Below are 15,518 nucleotides of genomic sequence, written 5' to 3'. Positions count from 1 at the left end.
GGAGACAGAGTAATGCCTTCACCACCAACGTGCTACCTGTCACCCAAATCCCCAGAACGTGTGAATGTTAGTTTACATGGCAGAGGGTAAACTGAGTTTCCCGGTGCTAATTACACACGCTAAGTCGTTGACTCGCAATAGGGAGACGATCCTCGGTGCGATGGGTGAGTCCTTACAAGTGGGAGAGGGAGGCAGGGAAGCAAGGACCGGAGACACAGAACCATGAGACCTGACCCAACTATGCTGCACTAGAAGATGACGAAGGCGTCATGAGCCAAAGAAGGCGGGCAGCATCTAGAAGCTGTAGAAAGCAAGGAACCGGACTCTCCCCCGGAGCCTCCGGAAGGGAACGCAGCCCCGCTCACCCTCGATGTGAACCCAGGGGCACCCGCCTTCAGACTCCTAACCTGCACAGCTGTGGGATTTAAAATATGCGTGTTATTTTAAGCCACTAAGTGTGGAGTGAGTTGTTAGAGCAGTCATGGAAGACTCATGTAGAGACAAGGCCCCCGAGAGTGATCACAATGGGAGAGTAAGCAGAGATGACCTTGCGGTGGGCTTTCTGGGACCCCTCCCCGCACCCCAACTCCCAAACCAGGAGATGGAACAAAGAGGCGGGGCGGGGGTGGTGAAGACTCTTCAGCGGCCTCAAGAGAAGCATATGCGGAAGATTCAAGATCTACTGAATGGCACAAGCTCCAAATCCAGACAAATACCACCACCATCCGTCCCTGAAATGACGAGCCTGCACCACGCTTGGGAAGCGATGATGAGGATGATGATGGCCACGATGATGATGGCGATGCTCGCCTTGGTGAGGCGTGCCTACTTCCTACTTGATGCCAAAGGACAGCAGACACTCGTGCTCATGGCTGAAGCCCCGCAGCCCTCCTCAAAGGACACAATAAAACACAACACACACCCACCGCACTACGTGAAAAGTGCATCTGGCGAGTGACCGCCTCGACCACGGAGCGTCCCAGCCCTTCACTAACCCCTGCTCGAGGACCATGTGGGCAAAATGTGGAGATGGAGAGCCAGGTCCACAGGCATCAGGAAACTATACCCCATTTAGTGAATACGGAGCTGGGAATACGGTGCTGGGGAGGCATGGTTTCTGTCCCCGTCACTCAGCCCAGGACCCTGAGCGCCAACCCTAACACACTGTTGGTTCGTAAGTGCACTGACCACTCTCCAGTAGTGAAAGAAGAAAGGCAGGGCGAAAGCATGGATGAGGCACCACCACAGGCTACAACGTGGATGACCCCGGAAGGCGTTACACTGAGAGAAAGAAGCCAGCCACATGAGGATTAACCCCGTAGGACTCCACTGATAGGAAGTTCCTGGAACAGGGGTTTCATAGGGACAGAAAACGATTTAGAGGTTAGCAGGGTCTCAAGAAGGGAGACACGAGGGCGTGACTTCTTAATGGGTGTGGGGTTTCGCTTGGGGGCGACGGGAGTGTTGGAAGTAGGGGGTGGTGATGGTTACATACTACTGTGAATAATTTAATGCCACTGAGTTGTACGCTTAAAATTGGTTAAAATGGTGAATTTTATGTTATATCACTATAATAAAAAAATTGTTTCAAAAAAAAAGAATTAGAGGGGCACCCGGGTGGCTCAGTCAGTTGAGCGTCCAACTTGGCCTCAGGTCATGATCTCACAGTTTGTGAGTTCGAGCCCCACGTCGGGCTCTGTGCTGACGGCTCAGAGCCAGGAGCCTGCTTCCGATTCTGTGTCTCCCTCTCTCTGTGTCTCTCTCTCTCAAAAATAAAAAAAAGGGGCGCCTGGGTGGCTCAGTTGGTTGAGCGTCCGATTTCGACCCAGGTCATGATCTCGCGGTCCGTGGGTTCGAGCCCTGCATCGGGCTCTGTGCTGACAACTCGGAGCCTGGAGCCTGTTTCAGATTCTGTGTCTCCCTCTCTCTCTGACCCTACCCCATTCATGCTCTGTCTGTCTCTGTCTCAAAAATAAATAAACGTTAAAAAAATTTTTTTTTAATTAAAAAAAAAATTAAAAAAAAAAATTTAATGTTTTCCAAAACAAAAAAAAAAGAATGAGAAAGTTGGGCTGCCCGACCACATGGCGTGGAAGTCACGGAAGGTGACTTCCCAAGACATGGAGGGACCCAGATTTATGCACCAGGTCCCACAGACATCCCACCAGATGGGGCAGACATTCACCCTTCTCGGTGGAGCGTGAAGGAGATCCACAGAGCACCCCAGGAAAGCCCCTGGAACGCACGGCATCCCAGATCCACGAGCGGCACGCAGGGTCCCCGGGAACCAGTAACACCTCTCACCAGCCATCCCTTCCCAAGGACGAAAGAACGCCCACACCCCATGCAGAGTTTTGCTAGACGTGCTACCTGAATGCACAAGGCACCTTGAGGGTTGATGGGTTGTGGTGGCTGTATTTGGAGATGGGGTCTTAAAACAGGGGATTCAGGTAAAAGGAGGTCAGTATCGCGGGCCCTGACCTCGTAGGACAGGTGTCCTCATGAGAAGAGAAGATTAGGACGTAGACACACACAGAGGGAAGGCCATGTAAGGGCACAGAGAGAAGATGGTGTCTACACGCCCAAGAGAGAGGCCTCAAAACAAACCGGTCCCGCCCACACCTGGATCTTGGACTTCCGGGACCTCCGGGACTGTGAAGCAATAAATGTCTGTTGCTGAAGCTGCCCGTCTGCAGTGCTGTTTCTCTAGGCAAACTCAAAGGACAGGGTAAAAAAAAAAAAAAAAAAAAAAATGTAGTCTATCCATTCCATGAAATATTACTTGATCATAAACAAGAATGAAATACTGAAATATACTACCTATACATACGAAACTCAAAAACATCATGCAAGTGAAAGAAACAAATTAAGAAAGGCCCCATCCTGTATGATTCCATTTACATGAAACGTCCAGAATAGACAAACCCATCAAGACAGAAAGTAGGCGGGTGGTTGCCAAGGGCAGGGCGAAGCAGAGCAAAGAATGATTGCTGAATGCATAGAAGGTGTCCTTCTGGGGCGACGGAACTGTTTAAGAACAAGACAGAAGGGAGGGTTGCATATTGGGAATGTGCCGAATGCTCTCGGGTTTGTTCACTGCAAAATTATCTTATGTCACGTGAATTTCAATTAAAAAGAGTTTCATGAGTGTCGGAAGTGACGAGGACCATGGTGATCATGACAAAGAGGGTACAAAGAGGGAGGATGCAGGCAGCTGTTGAAGGGAAGGTGGGGATGATGGTGTTGGTGATGATGATCGGGTTGGTGGTGGTGGTCGTGAGTCATGGTGAGATGGTCATGATGACGAAAGGGTTGGCAGTGGTGGTCACCATGGCCATGATCATGATGGTCATGATGACGACAGGGTTGGCGGTGGTGGTCACCATGGCCATGATCATGATGGTCATGATGACGACAGGGTTGGCGGTGGTGGTCACCATGGCCATGATCATGATGGTCATGATGACGATAGGGTTGGCGGTGGTGGTCACCATGGCCATGATCATGATGGTCATGATGACGATAGGGTTGGCGGTGGTGGTCACCATGGCCATGATCATGATGGTCATGATGACGAAAGGGTTGGCGGTGGTGGTCACCATGGCCATGATCATGATGGTCATGATGACGATAGGGTTGGTGTTGGTGGTCACCATGGCCATGATCATGATGGTCATGATGACGATAGGGTTGTTGGTGGTGGTCACCATGGCCATGATCATGATGGTCATGATGACGAAAGGGTTGGCGGTGGTGGTCACCATGGCCATGATCATGATGGTCATGATGACGATAGGGTTGGTGTTGGTGGTCACCATGGCCATGATGATGATGGTGTTGTTGATGATGGTGGTGGTTAACATGATAGAGGAGGTAGGATGTGGGCAGGTGTCAGGGACAAGCATAGACAGAGGTGATGGTGATGTGAATGGTGACGATGTGGTGATCTTCTCTCAAACACGGATGTATCCACAGCCCACCTTGCGTTGCCTGATGCAGCACCAGCTTTCCCATTATTTAACCCAAAAATCTTGGAGTTGAAGTTACTCATGACTTAGTTCTCTAAGTCACTGTTGCAGACGGAATGTCTGTGTCCCCTCCCCCCCTGCAAAATTCACGTCTTTGAGACCTAAATCCCAGTGTGACTGTATTTGGAGACGAAGTTTCTAAGGAAGAAACAAACGTGAAATGAGGTCCTAACGGTGAGGTCCTCATCCAACAGAACCCCTTGTAAGTGTCCCTGTAGGAAGAGACATGGGAGGACGCACCCTGTCCCCACCCCGACCCGTTCAGCTTGCACGTGAAGCCCACCTGAGGACACGATGAGAAAATGGCCATCTGCGAAACAGGAAGCAAAGTCTCACCAGAAACCCAATCAGCCCGCATCCTGACTGCAGACCTTCAGCGTCCAGAATTGCCAGAGACCAAGGTCTGCGGTTTAAGCCGCCCACTCTGTGGCAATGTCTCCCAGCGGCTCTACTGGGCTAATACGGTCACTTTCACACAGCAAATAGTCTCGGTTCAACCTCCAAATGGTCCCAGAAGTCGAGCACCCGGTAAGATGTCCCCGATTCTAAACACCACCATCCACCACATCCTCAAGGGTGCATGCTCCCAAGCCTCTGTCCCGAACAAGCCCCAACAAGAACCTCTGAACCCACGGGAGACGCGGTCACAGCTCAAGATCCTACAGCCCCCTCCCCCAGTGCTCACACCCGGCCAGCCCTGCTCTGTGCCTTCCGGTCCCGGCTTGCCCAGCCCCACACCGGCCACAGTGACCTCCTGAGAGCTTCTGGAACACGTGCACGGGGCCCTGAGGTGGCCCTGGGGTTCCAGAGCACATTCTGGGCTGGCAGCATCGCTGGGGACTTGTGAGGAATGCAGAGTCACGGGCTCCAGCTCAAGGGAGGGGACCCAGGAAAAATCTCCAGGGCGGGGCCAGCATCGGCCCTGCAGGGGATGGTGACGCGGCCCAAGCCTGAAGACCAGCCACGGTGCCCACGGTCTTGTCCGCAAGGGAGCCCCTGCCTCACCTTCGAGGATTCGATCAAACATCTCCTCCTGGGAACGGCGGACCCCACGGTGCCCTCCACGTGCCAGCATGGCCCGCCCCTGCCTCCGCCTGCCGTGGCCCCGATCCCACGGCGCTGCTCTCTCCTCCCGCCAATGGTACCCACCGTGCGCCCGTCTCAGCGCAGCGTAAACTCGAGCTGAGTCGTCTATGACCTCCCATGTCCGTCTATGACCTCCCATGTCCGTCTATGACCTCCCATGTCCGGAGGCAGGGGCTGGGGGAGGGGGATGGAGGGAGTTACGCACTGACGCAGATCAATGTTTGTGTCCCCGCCGTGCCCCCCAGCATCATGGCATTCACATTTGCTGTTGGGCCTTCGGGACGTGTTTACGATTAGGCGAGGTTGTGACGCTGGGGTCCCCCCGGGGCTGCAATGAGCTCCCTTATAGGAGCTCCCTTAAGGAGCTGCCCTTATAGGGCAGCGGGAGCGGGATTAGGGCCAAGTTGGGGGGAAGCAAGAGCGCGGGAGAAAGTCCTATTGGTGGGGAAGCAAAATGATTGCCAGGACTTTAGGCAGATCCGCCTACAGTCAGTGATTCTCGGACAAAGGTCTCCTCGATCTTGAGGAAATACAACTTTGTGATTGTGCCACATGTGAACTAAACAAATAGCAGGTGGTGACCATGAGCCCCCAGGCTGTGTGAAGGGAATTCGCTCTGGCCTCGACTTGGGGGTGTTGGCCGCCATAGAAATGCACAGGATGGGGCGCCTGGGGGGCTCAGTCGGTTAAGCTCCCGACTTCGGCTCAGGTCACCATCTCACAGTGCGTGGGTTCGAGCCCCGCGTCGGGCTCTGTGCTGACGGCTCAGAGCCTGGAGCTGCTTCGGATTCTGTGTCTCCCTCTCTCTCTGCCCCTCCTCTGCTCTCGCTCTCTCTCAAAAATAGCATTAAAAATTTTTTAATAAATAAATAAATAGGGGAATAAACGCACAGGGTAAAACTGGAGAGAAAGGCATCCCCCGCAGAATCTGAAAGCCGTGCCTGCAGAAACTGGGACGCCTTGCACACGGTTCACGGTCTCTGCGACTGAACCAAAGGCAACATCCTGGTTGGGATCTTGGGCCAAGAAGGAATCAGGACGCACGGAAGCTTTGCCAAGGGTGCACGGGACGGATTTGGGGATTCCCTGCGAGTGTATAATTATTTCAAAACATATAGTATATTTTTTACTTTTTTATTGTTTTGTGTATTTTTGAGCAAGCGAGAGAGACAGAGGGCAAGCGGGACACAGGCAGAGAGGGAGGGAGACCCAGAATCCAAATCAGGCTCCAGGCTCCGAGCTGTCACCACGGAGCCCCGATGCTCGAACTCATGACCCGCGAGATCATGACCTGAGCCGAAGTCAGACCTGCGACGGGGACTCGTCAGTCCTGTCCTGTGGGCGCCCCCGCCCCCCCCCGGAGCACCCAGCTGGCAGGCACAAGTGACGGGTGAAAACACGGCAGGGTCGGGGGGAGGACAAGAGTGAGTCACACACCCAAGGGGAGACGGGCAACGGGAAGCCACACTGTGTGTCGCGACCACGAAGGAAAACGTCCTCTGGGGCGGAGCCGGGCTGTGCCCTTCCATCCCGAATCATCCTGCACAGAAGGTTCTGGGGCGTGGGGACGGTGGTGGAAAACAGAGGTGCGGAGGGCTTGGGGGCATCTGGGGAGTGCTCCCTCCGCGTGTAGGGCGGGTTCCCGTCACGGAGGACTGCACTCTCATGAGGAAAAGCGCATACAGGTGGTCTATGGGTGCCCGTGTGGCCTGGGGCCCCGTGAGGTCGCCCGGCTGCTCGTCCCCCTGGGACCCACTGCACCTTATGTCGGGACCTGGAGGGGACACGCACAGGCTGCGGGACGGGACGGCCGGGCCGGGACGGCCGGGGATCCCTCCAGGCTTAGTCTCCGGGGCTGAGAGGGCTCAGGTTCAGGTTCCTCAGTATTGAAGCACAAGGTTAGATACAACACCACAGAAACTGCACACACACCTCCGTCACTCACACCCCCCTGGGTCTCTCACATACACATACTTGGGTCTGTCTGTCTCTCTCTCTCTCACACACACACACCCCTGGGCCCCTGACCACGCTCTGTAACCGAACAGCTGAACACGCGCCCCCAGCTCTCCGTCCACACCCCTGGAGCCCGCAGGAAGTTATCCTTGAGGAAGGAGCCTCGTCCCCAGTAGGAGAGGCCAAGAGGCAGCTGGACGGAAGCAGTCACCCTCCCACAGCCGCCCCTCTCCGTCCCCAAAGGCGGCGACCTTCTATTTTTAAGGACAAGACTACCGGCTGGGCACCTATGCCCACGGGGCCCCGCGTGACTGCAGGCGGCAGGAGAGGTCAGGTCCACAGCCCGCCCACACCCTGCCGCGGGGTCCTGGCCCGGGGCCCGGGGCCCGTCTGACAATACAGCCATGTCTGTGCCCAGAAGCAATACAATGGGTGTTTCTGCGTGCCAAGGCTCGGCGGGTCCCCCAGCAACTTTCCATTGTTCACTCGGATTTCCACGTACCCCCGGGGTCACCGCACTGGCCCGCGTTCTCGGCCAGCCCTGCTGCCCCCTGCAAAACACAGCCCGCTTTTCCACCAGCCGGCTTCCGGGAGGGAGGGAAGGAGATGGGCACAGAGAGACAGACAGACGGAAGGATGAGGGAGACAGCCACAGGCAAGCAAGGAGAGGTAGAGGAGGTGCGTCCCGGGCCGTCCTCCCCAAATCAGGTTTCCTGGAGACCCTTCCTCACAGCCGAGTGCAGAGGGCAGCAGGGGACCCCAGAGGGAAAAGAGAAGGTCTGGCCGCGTCTGCCGGGGTGACTGACCCTAGGCCACGACCTCGAGTTCACGGCTTCATGATTCCCCGCCCAGCTTCCTCCTTTCCAAAACAGGCTTAGGGGACCCAGGAAAGTCCCCGAACTCCCCTGTCCCAGGGTGACACGGCCCCTTCCCCACGCGCTTTCTGACAAAGCGCACATCCCCGGACCCTGTGGGCCGGAAAGACGTGCTAAGCAGCCACAGGCCCATGGTGGGTGTCCACAACCTGAACCCGGCACCGCCGTGCGGTCGGGGTTTTCTGACCCCACTCGGGGCGGCCCCATAAGCCAGCGCGTCTGGGGATCCGCGCGCCCAGGGAACTCGCTGGAAATTACATGCAAGTCAAAGGGACGAGACAAAGGGAAATCAGTGTCCGGGAAGGAGCCCCAACTTTCAGGCGCTCAAGGCGTCCGTGTCCCTCGCCGCCCCCCGCCCGCCCCGTGACGGGCGCCCCGGGACACCTGTCCCCGCCAAGCCCCCGGTGAGGTCTACGCGGAAGCATCCTGCCGCTGGACACAGGGACGCTGCCCAGAAAGAGCTGTGCAGGTGCGTGTGGCCGCCGCCTCGGTCGCTCGGGGCCCCTGGCTGGGAGGGCGGGCGACGACCCCAACGTGAGGTGACCCCCCCCCCCCCAGGAACTTTCGTGACGTCGGGTGCCACGGACACCTGGGGCGGCCGGGGAGGACGGGAGTCCTACCTAAAGGGGTTTCTGGGGCGCGGGGCTCGGGCGCCCCGCAGGCGGGGAGACTCGCGGGGGGCTGGAAGGGGACTGGCTCCGGGTCTCGGGGCGCCCACAGGGGCCAGGGGCGCACGGCCGGGACCCCCCGCGCAGACGCGAGCGGCCAGGGCCGGTCAGGGGGACGGCCGGGCGACGGCACACGCGCGCCCTTTGTCTGACGCCAGCGTCCCCCCGGGCCGGGTGCCCCGCGCGCCCTACTCACCCACGGTGGCCAGCGTGTCGAAGTCCTGCAGGCGGTAGGCGGGGGGCTCCGGCGACGGCGCCTCGGGGCTGGGGCAGAGCGCGGGCGCGCCGTCGGGGGCGTCGGCACGGCCCCCCGGGGCCTCGGGCTCGGTCGCCTTGGCCGCCTTGGCCGCCTTGGCCAGCCCGGGCGCCTCCATGGGGGCGCGCTCCAGTCCGGGGAGCGCGCGGGGCCGGGCTCGGCGGGACGCAGCCTCGGAGGGCGGCGCGGCGGCGGCGGCGGCATCAGCGGCGTCCACCCATGCGCGTCCCCCGCGGCCCGGCGGAGCGGCGGGGACAATGGCGGGGCGCGGGGCGGCGCTCACTGAAGCAGCAGCAGCAGCAGCAGCTGGTGGGAGTAGCCGGCGGCCTCGGAGGGCGGGCCCGGGGGCCCGGGCGGCGGCGGGGGCGGGGGCGGGGGCGGTGCGGCCGAGGCGGGGGGCGCGGCCCGGGCCGGCGGGGGCGACGCGGGGTCCCGGTTCATCCCTCGCCGCCCGAGTCCGCGGCCACCCGCGCGGGCGCAGCGTGCGCGCCGAGGGAGGGGGGGGGGGCGGGCGGAAGCGGCCTGGGCGGGGCCGCGCGCTCTCCCGCCCGCCCGCGCCCGGCCCGGGGACCGGGGCGTCCCCGCCGCCGCCGCCGCCGCCGCCGCGCTCCGCCCCCGCCGCGCCCCGGAGCCGCCCCCGCCAGGCCGGGGCGCGCGGGCGGGCGGCGCTGGGGTGGTGGCCGCGCCCCCTCGCGCGCCCCCGGGGGCTGGGGTCCCCGCCGAGCTCGCCCGGAAGGCCGGCAGGCGGGGCGGGCTGGGCACCGGGAGGGCGTGGCTGGCACTAAAGTAAACTTAAAAGATCCAACTGGAGCGGGAGCTTGAGTGCGCCCAGGGCGCGCGGCCCGCGCGGCCCCTGGGGCGCTTGCCGGGTCTGGCGAATCCTAAGACCCCGCCCAGGTCGGCTTCCTGGTTCCTGGGCGGGGGGGAGCCAAACTGGTACAAGATGCTGGCGGGAGTGGAGGGGAAGGGGTGGGCAGGGGCGGGGCGAGCGCGCAGGACCCCCCCGCCCCGTGAGTTTCCCGCAAGCTTTGCTAACAACCCATGATTATTTCCGAAACAAAAGCAACCAGAGGCAGACTTAAGAGCTCGGACGCCCGAAGGCAGTGCCCCCAACTCTGACGGCTCCCTGTGTTCAGGACACCGGGCACAATGTGGGGAAGGAAGGCAGGGCGCCCCAGGCCATTTGCATTTACAGCTCCGTCTCCCACCCACCCGCCCCCGTTTAAGCGTGTCCGAGATCCCATGTGGGCACACTTCCAGAATAAACGACTAGTGTGTATGAGAACTTGGAATGTCACGGCGCGTCCTGTTTTGTGTCTGGCCACCCTGTCCGCTCGGGGCGGGCAGGGGCGGCCGGTCCAGAAGGCAAGGCCACGTCTAAGTCAGAAGCGAAGCGTTTCACCGAGACTAGGCCATGCCTGCCGGGCTTGGCCAAGTGGGAGGGGCGACAGGAAACCAGAACCCGGCTCTGGGTGTGGCGTTCTGGCCCCGGGCTGCCAGCTTCGCCCCACCCTTCGTCTACACTTTGTGGGTGGCATTTTCCCCAGGGCATTAGGCAGAGCGCTGGGTCTGGTCGCTTATTGCCAGAGAGGTGGAAAAAAAAAAAAAAAAAAAAAATGCGCGCCCTGAGCAGGCCGAGGGCACCGGGCTGGAATTAGGAGGGGCTCTGGGCACCAGGTCCTGCCTGGCCCTGCCCTGCGGAGGGGTTGGGGGGGTGGGGGGGTTCAGGATGGTCCCCGGGGACTTGCCCCTTCGATGGTGCTAGGGGACTAAGCTTGGTGGTCAAGTCTGGGTCAATCAGGGACATGCTTTTTTCCTTTCCTATTGCACCCAGGCAGCAAGGGTTCCAGAAAAACTTTCAGGATCATTATAAGGCCAGGTGGCCCAGTTGACGTGACTCAGTCCTCTCCCACCCCTGAGCCTGACCACATACCTACGTCTTCCTATAAATATCCTGGCCAGCTTCGGCAACAAATATCCTGGCCAGCTTCGGCAACACCTTGCTGTACAAAAGCAGCTTTCATCCGGGACGATCATAAAAGTTCTTCAGAAACCACAGCATATGACTCGGAAAGACAACAGAAAAAAACAAAACAAAACCCTGTAAGCTAGGCATTAAGGGGTCAGTACAGCCTCTGGGCTGCGACATGACATTTGGGTGCAGGGAAGGCACACTGAACTCTGTCATGTGCAAAGAAGGAGGTCCTGGCTCTAGTCCCGTGAACCGTGAGGTTAACGCAGCAACCCGTCCAGGTGTTCAATACCAGAGGAATAAATGTGTACTTTTCTAAGCCAGCGGGAGTATGTATACGTGTCGTTCTTTTGGAAGAGTTAGGTATATACTTGTACATATGTGTGTGTATACGTATGTGTGATGTGTGTGTGTATGACTGTAGAGACAGTGAGTTAAAATTAAAAAGTACAGGGGCGCCTGGGTAGCTCAGTCGGTTAAGCGTCCGACTCTTGGTTTCAGCTCAGGTCGTGATCTCACGGTTTGTGGGTTTGATCCCTGCATCAGGCTCTGCACTGACAGCACAGAACCTGCTTGGGATTCTCTCTCCCCCTCTCTCTCTGTGCCTCCCCTGCTCTCACTGTCTTTCTCTCTCAAAAGATAATACACAAACTTAAAAAAAATTTTTTTTAATTAAAAGGTATATAGTTACCTTTGCAGGCTTTATACTTATTATATTACATACTGTGTATGTTATATTCGGATATATTCTATAATATGTATTCTAATGTGTTTTATGACATGTATTCTATATATATTCTAAATGTTTTTTGTGTTTTATTTTATATTTGAGAGACAGGGAGACAGAACATGAACGGGGAAGGGACAGAGAGAGAAGGAGACACAGAATCCAATGCAGGCTCCAGGCCCTGAGCTGTCAGCACAGAACCCGACACGGGGCTCAAACTCATGAATCATAAGAACATGACCTGAGCCGAACTCAGATGCTCAACCGACTGAGCCACCCAGGCGCCCCATCTACTATGTATATTCTAAAAGACATGCTTATGGCCTTTCAAAGACTTTACAACTTGTATGTATGTACATATACATTATATATATATATATATATATATATATATATATATATATATATATGTATATATATATAATATTGAGTATTATATATATTCTAACATTCTGTAATATATTCCAATATATTTTATTATGTATATTTTAATATATTTTATTATACATTCTAACATTTCTATTCTAAGAAACATATTCAGGGGCATTGGGGTGCCTCAGTCAATTAACCATCTGACTCTTGATTTCCACTCAGGTCATAATCTCATGGTTCGTGAGTTCAAGCCCTACATTGGGATCTGTGCTGACATCTTGGAACCGGCTTGAGATTCTGTCTCTCTCTCTCTCTCTCTCTCTGTGTCCCTCTCCCACTCGCTCTGTCTGTCTCGAAAATAAATAAGCTTTAAAAAATAAATTGAGGGGCGCCTGGGTGGCTCGGTCGGTTAAGCGTCCGACTTCGGCTCAGGTCATGATCTCCCGGTCCGTGAGTTCGAGCCCCGCGTCGGGCTCTGTGCTGACGGCTCAGAGCCTGGAGCGTGTTTCGGATTCTGTGTCTCCCTCTCTCTCTGCCCCTCCCCTGTTCATGCTCTGTCTCTCTCTGTCTCAAAAATAAATAAAAACGTTAAAAAAAATTTTTTTAAATAAAATAAAATAAAAAATAAATTGATTAGTTAAACAAGTAAAAAAAACATGTTCAGCTGCCTTCAGACGTTACAAGTTATATATAATGTTAGATATATTATACATTGTATTCTAATATTGTATAATATATATTCTAATATATTTCACTATAAATTCTAATACATATATTCTAAACAACAAGCATTCAGCTGCCTTTTTTGCATATTTATATGAAAAATTTGCATATTTATATATGCAAAAAATATATATACTTTTGAGTTAAATACATGTCTGTATAGCATCTCTCACTCAGGTAAACTCATATTTTGGAAATATACAGGTGGGTTTCAATACATGGTTGGAAGAAGCCTTCCCAGGACTTCTGGAAAGCAATCCTTTCAACAACGTAGGAATGCTTTGAATGTGGACGCAGCCAGGGATGAAAATATTTCTATCGCTGGATGCCTGGAAATATGCCCACTTAGGCTTTGCTCTTTGCGGGCAGGCAGAAAATTCTGATGGATGTTTAGCTACGGGATTAGGGTTTCAGATTTCAGCAGCTAGATTTTCCTGTAATTCAGGTGAAGCCCTGTACCAGGTGTCCTGTGTTTACTAAGAATATAACAGGGTCATTTTCCATTGTCAGTACATCTCTCCCCACTTTCTCAGATGAGCTGTGGCAAAGCCATGTATTGGGGTTTGCGAGTTTTCGCTGATCACCGATGACCCTTTGGCCAGCAAGGAGGGTTTCCAGGACTGGCCAGCATTTACTGCTCTTAGCTTTGCAATCTTCTGCTTCTGGTTTCTTCCCGGTCACTGGACGGCCCCTGGTGGGTCTGTGTTGGTTTAATGCGTTGGGAATTCATGGGAATTCATGGTTCGTGGGCCATGTTCTCTTACCATCCCGGGGACTTGGGCCTCTGTGCATGGAGGCAGACCCTTGGTGACTAATCAGAGATGATGAAACTTGCTTTATAATTGTATGTGTGGCCACAGTCATGGAGGCTTGCTCCAGTGTGAGACCCGCTGAGTCACCGTCTTCCGCAAGCAGCCTGCACAGACACCCCAGGGCTGTATTTCGGTAGCTGGCTCTCGGGGGGTCGGGGGACCCCATGTTACACCCTCACTTGTATCAGAAATGCCGCCCTGGCCCAACATATGTCTTGAAACCAAATGATCTTGGAAGTGCCCACTCTCGGGGCGCCTGGGTGGCTCAGTGACTTAAGTGTTCAGCTTCGGCTCAGGTCATGATCTCACGGTTCGTGGGTTCGAGCCCCATGTCGGGCTCTGTGCCGACAGCTCGGAGCCTGGAGCCTGCTTCCGATTCTGTGTCTCCCTCTCTGTGCCCCTGCCCTCTCTCTCTCAAAAGTGAATAAACATTAAAAAAAAAAAAATTTTTTTTTGAAGATAAATGAAAAACAAAAAAAAGAAAAAAGAAATAAATACCCAGGCTGGTGATGGAAATGAAGCTTTCACCCTGGAGACCTCACAAACCCTTCCCTGGGCAGGAAGGTCGCGAGTTCCAAATGGGCTCACAGCAATTAACTCACTGGGTAGAAACATGAGCAATCCGATAATTGGGCATTTAAGGAAAATCAATGAATCATCAATCACTAAAGTCAAGCCAAACCCTAAGGCACCGTCTCTCCAAAGTAAAGCTTAAAAATCTGAGCAGACAGGCTTATTCTTGCATGGAGCGCGGACTTCTAAAAATAACGCTTCTGAACGTGCCTATTTAGTCCGAGGCTTCTAGAAAGTGATTTCAAAGGAAACCGTAGAGGAAGCACAGAGAGGGGGAACGCTGTCTGGGCCGCACCAGCCTGGAATTAGACTTTGCTGAGTTCACTCTTCGCCCGAGATGTGCGTGAGAGGTTTCGGTCCTCAGATGCTGGAGACGTTTCTGGAAAAATCTAAGCCGTGCTATTGAGCTCACACAGGTGCATAACGCTTGGCAAAATGCAAACCAATGGCCTGCCCTGATCACTTGGGTCACATAGCTCTGCCTGGACGCCTTGCTCCCGGGCTAGTCGCTGAAGCTTTGAAGTAACTAAAGAGTCTGACAAAGCAACATGACAAGAACTGTGAACTTGAAAATACCATCGACAAAACCCCCGGGGTCACCGCACTGGCCCGCGTGCCCGGCCCGCCCTGCTGCCCCCTGCAAAACACAGCCCGCTTTTCCACCAGCCATTCTTCGCATTCTGTGTCTCCCTCTCTCTCTGCCCCTCCCCTGCTCATGCTCTGTCTCTCTCTGTCTCAAAACTAAATGGAAACATTTAAAACAAACATTAAAAAAAAAATTAAAAAATTAAAAAAAAAAAAAGACATGACCACCCAAACACGTAAGAAAGTTATGGAAATATAAATGAAATTAAAAACGTATATGCTGACTGATACGTGGTCGAAGGGTATTAACGCAGAATTAAGCCCCAAGAAGTGCATAGATGAGGGGCATTCAGAGAAGGAGAAAAAGAAAGGGATGGAAGAAATGTATCAAAGAACAAACGTGGCGGCTGATTTTGAAAATCCATCTAATACTAGAAGCATGGGTTACTCCCTGCCCACAAGAGAATTCTCACACACTTTTAGCTGTAATGTCCATTAGCAGAAGGACGTACTGTGTTAGAAATGACCATACATTTAGGCCCAGTCATGTTATGTCTACAAATTTATGTTTAAAATTAAATTTTGGAGAACGTCGAAAGCTTTGTGATCAAAGATACCCGTGGCTATGGGCTGAATAGCGTCCCCCAAAATTCACACGTGGAAGCCACCTCAGGATGTGGTTCTATTTGGGGTGGGGTCTTTAAAGAGGGGACTGAGGTAAAATGAGGTCAGGTGGGGGGTCCTGATCCCATAGGACTGGGGTCCTTAGAACATTAGGACACATACACTCCTAGAGGGCCTCAGTAGGAACCAGCCTCGGCCCTGCCTGGATCTCAGCCTCCCAGCCTCAGCCCTGCCTAGATCTCAGACTCCCAGCTGCGTCCC

At 54.7% G+C, this 15,518-nt stretch overlaps 1 protein-coding gene across 2 annotated transcripts in view; it reads right to left on the bottom strand.

The window, feature by feature from the left end:
• The window catches only part of LOC145713984 (cAMP-dependent protein kinase catalytic subunit PRKX), a 68,538-nt gene extending 59,131 nt beyond the window's left edge, over positions 1 to 9,407 (bottom strand). The window contains exon 1 of one of the 2 annotated variants that reach the window (XM_081792933.1): positions 8,810 to 9,407. In XM_081792933.1, coding sequence (XP_081649059.1) covers positions 8,810 to 8,987 — 178 coding nt within the window. In that variant the 5' untranslated portion in view covers positions 8,988 to 9,407. The remainder of the gene's footprint in view (positions 1 to 8,809) is intronic. The other variant, XM_081792932.1, reaches the window with a different exon arrangement.
• Positions 9,408 to 15,518: the final 6,111 nt, after the last annotated feature.

This window comes from Panthera onca, chromosome X (genome assembly GCF_046562875.1).
Source record: "Panthera onca isolate mPanOnc1 chromosome X, mPanOnc1 haplotype 2, whole genome shotgun sequence".
Lineage (NCBI taxonomy): Eukaryota > Metazoa > Chordata > Mammalia > Carnivora > Felidae > Panthera > Panthera onca.
The sequence above is the reverse complement of the archived record's forward strand: the minus strand, read 5'-3'. Positions and strand labels throughout refer to the sequence as shown.